The 8463-nt window shown below is 39.3% G+C and overlaps 1 protein-coding gene across 1 annotated transcript; it reads left to right on the top strand.

The window, feature by feature from the left end:
• Positions 1-5002: 5002 nt before the first annotated feature.
• On the top strand, positions 5003-6127 carry Taar8a (trace amine associated receptor 8A). The gene is given in 1 exon segment (NM_175599.1): positions 5003-6127. A coding segment is annotated over 1 exon segment (1125 nt).
• The last annotated feature ends 2336 nt before the right edge of the window (positions 6128-8463 follow it).

The raw sequence follows: 8463 nt of genomic DNA, 5'->3' as shown, positions 1-8463 counted from the left end.
GGTCATCACATTGCTCATATACTTGTACAAAAAAGAGACAGAAAAATACTGTATCTGAATATACACATATATGTACATATTTGTGTCTATATATGCATATACATATATATGCATATGCATATGCATATGCATATATATGATGGAGATGACAGAACACAGCATTCTTAGAAAAGGAATGGATCAAGAAGCTTGATTTCTGAAGCAAGCATTGTTTCATATAGGACACGTGCGGTTGTGTCTGTCTGTATTGATGTATTCCATGCATACGGATGCAGTATAGTTCAATGAAAGGGCATTAGCTCTCCTGTAACAGGGTTCCGGGAGACTGTGAAGTGCCTCATGCATGTATGATCTCAGGTCTCTGGAAGAGCAGCAAGCACCCTTATTGCTGAGACGCCTCTCTGACTGCCATTTTCTGTACTACACAAAATCATTTCTTTTTTTTTTCTTTCTTTCTTTTTTTATTAGCTTGAGTATTTCTTATATACATTTCGAGTGTTATTCCCTTTCCCAGTTTCCGGGCAAACATCCCCCTCCGCCATCCCCTTCTTTATGGGTGTTCCCCTTCTTTATGGGTGTTCCCCTTCCAACCCTCCCCCCATTGCCGCCCTCCCCCCAACAGTCTAGTTCACTGGGGGTTCAGTCTTGGCAGGACCCAGGGCTTCCCCTTCCACTGGTGCTCTTACTAGGATATTCATTGCTACCTATGAGGTCAGAGTCCAGGGTCAGTCCATGTATAGTCTTTAGGTAGTGGCTTAGTCCCTGGAAGCTCTGGTTGCTTGGCATTGTTATACATATGGAGTCTCGAGCCCCTTCAAGCTCAAAATCATTTCTTATAACACTTAATAGGGTAAAAATATTCTCCACGTTAGGTAGATACATTTATGTCCTTTGTAAATCAAGAAATTGGTTGTTTATAGGAAATACAAAATTGCCACACCTTTTTGAGTATTGCTTTGCAATTTTAAACCTCTAAAAATATTTCTCAAAGCATACGAGTTACCAAGTTTTAATTGTTCACCCATATAATGATGGTTCATTAGTCTTTTGCTTCTAAAAACTTAAATTCCTTTTCATTTTCATTTGGCTTTGTAAAATGGAAAACGTATAATGATTAATAGCTCTCATTAACTAAGAGCATACAAGCCAATGTCTCAGAGACTGACTCAAGGACTGCATCTGGCAAGTTTGATTTGATGCCAGTTACTTTTATTCCTCTGAAGAGACTGTGCCCATTCCAAGGGTCCAGAGAGGGCTCCCAAGGCTAGAAGGCCTGTGTGTGGAATCTTCAAAATCCTCTACATCCTTCCCAGACTTCACTTGGGTTGAGTCACTTGCCATTTGCAAGGGTGAGCTCTCCTCTGGAGAATGGGGGTAAAATGGAGTGTCGTCCATGAAGCACTGACTGGAAAGCAAAATAGATCTAAGGACTCTTAAAACAAAGAGCAGATGAACCATTGCAGATGAAGGTGTGCAAGAAGAAATGGCTAAGATGTTTCCTTCAAGAGGTTTTAATGCACGTCCAATTAAAAGAGTTAAAAGCAAAGTTTTTTTTCCGAAAAAGAATTCTTGCACAAAGTATCAAGTATCTACATAGAAAGACCAGGAATCTAGATGTAAGGAATAAAGACAAAGTAATTACAGAATAAAGTGATGCGTGTATGAACAGCTTGCAGGACATTCATGTTACGCGGGTTTGCAGAATTAGTATTTTGTTTTTCTTAATGTTAATATTGTTTTGAAAGTAATTGAAAAACACATTTGGAGAGATTTTATCCACTGAATTCTCAAGCTTGGGTAACTACAGTTATATATGCTTTTAAAGTAAACACTTGACCCTCATTGTGAACAGCTTAGAACAAAATGAAACCTATTCCAATGTTTCCAGAAGGACAAGGCAGAGACTTTCAACTCAAGAATTACATAGGAGAGTATTTAGATGCTTTACGTTGTCCACACATATGCACATGGTACTAATGTAAGAGGGTAATGTTACATCATTTCATTAAGCACTACTAAGCTTACCATTGTACATCATTTTAAGAAAAAAAAACCATAAATGTCCAGACTCCCTGAAGAGACTCATGGTGAAGTCAATTCACAAAGACAGCAAATCCCACTGGAGGGCTCCTGTTTTAGAGTCCTTGTATTTCAGACCACTATGGATGTGTTTATGCTGTGTCCTTTCCCCTCAGTGATATCAGCTTCTAAAAAATAATTATCTGTTAAATGAGTTAAATTCATTCATATGAAATAATTTATTCATGCACAATAATTTTAAATACCAAACTACTTCCAGAGGGGTTCCCTTCTGAGAGCACAGTGACTGAAAGTGTAGAAGAAAATGTGAAAACGTTCAGAGAGTTAATTTATACAATAAATATAATACTGAGTGAAGTTCTAGGAAGTGAAGATTTAAGTAGGTGGGGAAAGGTCCTTTTGTTGACATAAATGGAACAAAATCAACACTCCAGCTACTGGGAAGAGTGGTCTTCTCTGTGTTCATCTGAGACCAGGCTGAGCAACTTTAAACTGTAACCATGACTTTGGTACCCACGGACACAAAGAAGTAGATCATGACTCCTGGTGCACACCTGAAGCTTTTAATCAAGTTCTCTGAAGTGTATGGCAGAGGTCACTGGGCAGGAGAGGGCAGTAGCATGAGCTCTGGACTCATGAGGCTCCTATGGGTCCACCAGCTTCCTTGTGCCTGACCTCAGATGGCTCACTTCCATTGATGACCCAGGAAGACTTAGGTCACAATGGACCTTTTTTTAAATTGGGTTGTTTGGTTCTCTGGAGTCTAACTTTGATTTTTTTGTATATTTTGGACATTAGCCCTCTATCGGTGTAGGATTGATAAAGATCTTTTCCCAATCTGTTGGCTGCTGTTTTGTCCTATTGATAGTGTCCTTTGCCTTACAGAAATTTTGCAATTTTGAGGTAAAATTTGTCGATTGTTGATCTTAGAGCATAAGCCATTGGTGTTCTGTTCAGGAAAATTTCCCCTGTGTTCGTGTGTTCAAGGCTCTTCCTCACTTTCTCTTCTATTAGATTAAGTGTATCTGGTTTTATGTGGAGGTCTTTGATACATTTGGACTTCAGCTTTGTACAAGGAGATAAGTATGGGACAATTTGCATTCTTTTACATGCAGATTTTCAGTTAAACCAACACCATTTGTTGAAGTGTTTTTTCCCCCACTATATGGTTTTTGGTTTCTTTGGCAAATGTCATGTGTCCATAGATATATGGGCTTATTTCTGGGTCTTCAATTTTATTCTGTTGATAGACCTGTCTGTGTTGTACCAATACCATGCATTTTCTAATCACTACTGCTCTATAGTACAGCTTGAAGTCAGAGTTGGTGATTTCCCCAGAAGTTTCCTTATTCTTGAGAATTGTTTTTGCTATCCTGGGTTTTTTTTTCTGTTGTTGTTGTTGTTTTTCTGTTTGTTTTTCTAGGTGAAGTTGAGAATGGCTTTTTCCAGGTTTGTGAAGAATTGTGTTGGGTTTTGCTAGGGATTTCACTGAATCTGTACATTGCTTTTTGTAGGATGGCCATATTGATGCAAAAATACTTAATAAAATACTCACAAACCAAATACAAGAACAAATAATAACCATCATTCACCACAATCAAGTAGACTTCATATCAGTGATGCAGGGATAGTTCAATATACAGAAATACACCAATGTAATCCACTGTATAAACAAACTCAAAGGTAAAAAAAATCACACGGTCATCTCATTAGAGGCTGAAAAGCCTTTTGACAAAATCCAACTCACCTTCATGTTAAAAGTCTTGGAGAGATCAGGAATTCAAGTCCCATACCTAAACATAATAAAGCCAATATACAGCAAACCAACATGCAATATCAAATTAAATAGAGAGAAATGAATCAGTTTCACTAAAATCAGGGAAAAGACAAGGCTGCCCACTCTCTCCGTCTCTATTCAATGTAGTACTTGAAGTTTTAGCTAGAGCAATAAGACAACAAAAGGAGATCAAGGGGATACAAATTGGAAAGAAAGAAGTCAAGGCACCAGTATTTGTGGATCATATGATAGTATACATAAGTGACACCAAAAATTCTACCAGAGAACTTCTATAGCTGATAAACAGCTTCAGCAAAGTGGCCGTATATAAAATTAACTCAAACAAATCAGTAGCCTTCCTTTATATAAGTTATAAATGGGCTAAGAAAGAAAATAGGGAAACTGTTCGCAGTACTCACAAATGATATAAAATATCTTAGTGTAATTCTAACCAAACAAATTAAAGACCCATATGACAAGAACTTCAAGTCTCTGAAGAAAGAAATCAAGGAAGACCCCAGAAGATGGAAAGACATCCAATACTCATGGATTGGTAGGATTAACAGAAAAAAGATTTTTTTTAAAAAAAAATCTGAACTTATAGGTGATTCACCCACCAGGTCAGAAATATCTATGTATTAAAGCTAAGAATATTAAATGGTTAATATAATTGCCAAATACTGAACTTTTCAGAGCAGCCAAAAAAATTTTTGGTTTTGATTATCAGCACTATTTGCACAAATTAGGAAAGCACAGAGAAACATAAATTTTAGAACTTACTAATTACAATTCACAGCAGTGAGTGTGTTTTGAAGATTCACACCTTGCACTGTAGGGATTCCTCATGCGGAGTTTACAGTGGATGGAGAGGATTGGCTGTCTTCTCCAAACAACACAGGACTTGAAATTGTATTAAAGGTGGCCTTTGGAATATACCATTATATTATAAGCCATCATCTTTTGCAAGAAAGGAATCTATTCTCCATTACTCAGGTAACTGGACAGTAAAAAACCAGTATTAAATTTCCCTGGGATTAACAGTGAAGGTTAACATACTTATAGGAATAATTTGTGTGACTATAGAAGGGAAAATTTATTTTCTGAGTTTTTACATTTCTTCATTTTTTATAATGAAAATAGAAAAAACTTACATGCTTAGGCAACATTTAAAATTAATTCTTCAGTATGGAGTGCATTTCTTTCATTTTTGTGTCTCACAATTGCCGTTGTCTTCTAGCAGGACAGAAATCCCTCAAGCATCAAAAAGGCAGAATCATGACAAGCAACTTTTCCCAAGCCCCCCTGCAGCTCTGCTATGAGAACGTGAATGCTTCCTGCATTAAAACCCCCTATTCGCCAGGGCTCCGGGTCCTCCTGTACATGGTCTTTGGCTTTGGGGCTGTGCTGGCAGTGTGTGGGAACCTCCTGGTGGTGATTTCAGTCCTCCATTTCAAGCAGCTGCACTCTCCTGCCAATTTCCTCATCGCCTCCCTGGCCAGTGCTGACTTCTTGGTGGGCATCTCTGTGATGCCCTTCAGCATGGTCAGGTCCATCGAGAGCTGCTGGTACTTTGGAGACACATTTTGTAGCCTTCACAGCTGCTGTGATGCAGCATTTTGCTATTCTTCTCTTTTCCACCTCTGTTTCATCTCTGTGGACAGGTACATCGCTGTCACGGACCCTCTGGTCTATCCCACCAAGTTCACAGTGTCTGTGTCTGGAATTTGCATCAGCATCTCCTGGATTCTGCCCCTCGTGTACAGCAGTGCAGTGTTCTACACAGGCATCAGTGCTACGGGGATTGAAAACTTAGTAAGTGCTCTCAACTGTGTAGGGGGCTGCCAAATCGTTGTCAATCAAGACTGGGTTTTGATAGATTTTCTCTTATTCCTCATCCCTACCCTCGTTATGATCATACTCTACAGCAAAATATTTTTAGTAGCCAAACAGCAAGCTGTAAAAATTGAAACTTCTATAAGTGGAAGCAAAGGAGAATCGTCCTTAGAGAGTCACAAAGCCAGGGTGGCCAAGAGAGAGAGGAAGGCTGCCAAAACCTTGGGGGTCACTGTGGTGGCATTTATGGTCTCATGGCTACCATATACAATTGACACCTTGATTGATGCTTTCATGGGCTTCATCACTCCTGCCTATGTCTATGAAATTTGTTGCTGGAGCGCCTATTATAACTCAGCCATGAACCCTTTGATTTATGCTTTCTTTTACCCTTGGTTTAGGAAAGCCATAAAGCTCATTTTAAGTGGAGAGATTCTAAAGAGTCATTCACCTACCATGAGTTTGTTTTCAGAGTAAGTATTAACACTAACTTAATGTTAAGAATATCTCATTTACTAAGTGAGCATGAAGTCTGATTAAAGAAGTAAATAATTCTTGCTCTGGGTTGGAGAAACAATATTTTATTAATTGAGTGGGAAATGTGTTGTGGGCAGATTAACTATTGTAAATATGTTTAATTGCATTAAAAATAATGAATAGTGAATGCTTGGTAAGTGTCTTATTCATCCATGCTTTGTTTGCATCCTAAGCATTTGCCCTTGTGTTTTCCAGTTTTGAAATCATTTTTGTTTCTAAGCTTCCAGTTTATTCTGAGCTCTCATTCTCATAAGGGTCTCCTTTCCTCTTCAAATTCTGCATGAATAGCCTGGGCTACCACAATGTTCCAAGACTAAATATGTTGAAGTGCAGAAATCTACTGTGGGTTTTTTTTTTAATTCTAGGGGCTGGAAGTCAAGGATCATGATATGTCTGCACTGGTTCCTTCAAAGTCTTATCTTGTATATGGCTTTTCTCCCCTAGGTTCTTCCCCTATATGTGAATGTGCTGTAGTCTTCTCTTCTTGCTAGCACATCTGTCATATTGGACTTGAAAGGATGTTATGCACATATTTTAATTATTTCCTAACTACTGAAGTCCTGAAAATTAATACCCTAGCATCTATATTTTAAGTGACACAGTTCAGCTACTCACATTTGATGACCCTGAGCAAGCGGCTGTCTGCTTCCTGTTCCTCTTTGACAATCCCTCTCTGTTTCCTCAGTGTTTGTACCTACTGGAGATTGGGGGACTGAAAGTAAATTTCTTGTACTCATTATTGAGGAAGAACCTAGGTGCACATACAATATTAGGGAACCAGTAATTAGGCCTTGAGGGTCATCATAGAATTAGTACAGTTTTCCAGACAATTGTCAAGGAGAGGATCTACTACATAGGTTTGGCACAAAGACAAGTTACCCCAAGCATAGTCCCCTTAAGCTCTGCACAGTTCACTTCTGCAGGATGTATACATAGTTTTTGTCACCCCAAAATGGTGTGTGTCATAGTTCTTTGTTCTTAAGATAAAGATGCCCAATTGATTATTAAAATAATAGATGACACTGGATCCTATTTACACTTTTCCCCCATCTATTTGTCTGTCATCTATCTATCTATCTATCTATCTATCTATCTATCTATCTATCTATCCATCTATCTATCTGTCATCCATCTACCTAGATGAAGTGTAACTTATAAATTAGACTCAGTAGGGAATTAAATTACTAGTAACAAACTAGAAGAATTGTAACAATTCTCAGAGGATGAGGACACTGGCCATCAAGCCCAATGACGTGAGGTTGATCCCTAGGACCCATATGATGGAAGGAGAGAACCAATTCCCACAAGTTGTTCTCAGACTTCCATTTCCATGCTCACACAGACAAACACATAAGTAAATAAAATAGGTACCTTATAAGAACAGATTTGCACACGGTAAAGGATGGTTTTAAATAATACCTGCAGAGAAAGTCTACTGAGAGAAACCACATATTCTTTTTGGTACCACGGACAGTGGCACATGGTGTGAAGCTGTTTTTCCCATTCCTCACAGTCCTGGGGAGTGGTGCCAAGGTGCTTCCTCACATCTCCTCCAGCTTACATCTTGTATTCTGAAGACAAGTCGTCAGGATCCTTACTTTGACTCTCCCATATTCATCCCCTTCCTGCTGCAGCACATCCTGGTTGATCTCCCAACTGCCAGCACTAGAAGTTTTCTGCCCAGTGTCTGTCTGTCTCCCACGGTGAGCCTGTCCATCATTCAACCCACAAAAAAGTGGTTAGATCCACAGAAACAATGTCTGTTGGAAGGAACTGCGGTGTGAATTTGCTGCCTCTGTCACCTAGCAGACAGGACTGCTCTCAGGCAGGTCCTCATACTTCCTCCCAGTTTCTCCCAAAAGAGTAACTCCTGTCTTTCTCCCCTGTTGGGGCCCGTCCATCCATTGGCTTCTCCAGGCCACTAAACACTCTCTGTACCCATGCAAATTTGACCACTTCAGTATGAACTTTCGGTGCTGCCCTCATTTACTTGAGTTCTCCCAATGACAGCACACAAGTGCAGCCCAGTGCTGTTGGTTGTACTGTGGTGCTTCCCAGTCACAGAAGTCCACTCAGGTTAGAAGAGCATCTTTGTCACATCTAGGGTTTCTATTGCTGTAAGGAAGGACACAGTGATCAGAAAGAAAGCTGGGGAGCAAAGGTTTTATTCAGCTTACATTTCCGTATTGCTGTTCATTACTGAAGGATAGAGCAGGAACTTGGCTGATGTAGGAACCATGAAGGCCCTAGATATAGGTCATAACTTCACTGTGAGA

Source organism: Rattus norvegicus, chromosome 1 (assembly GCF_021556685.1).
Source record: "Rattus norvegicus strain SHRSP/BbbUtx chromosome 1, alternate assembly SHRSP_T2T, whole genome shotgun sequence".
Lineage (NCBI taxonomy): Eukaryota > Metazoa > Chordata > Mammalia > Rodentia > Muridae > Rattus > Rattus norvegicus.
Note: the sequence above shows the minus strand (reverse complement) of the source record. Positions and strands in the feature narration are given on the sequence as shown.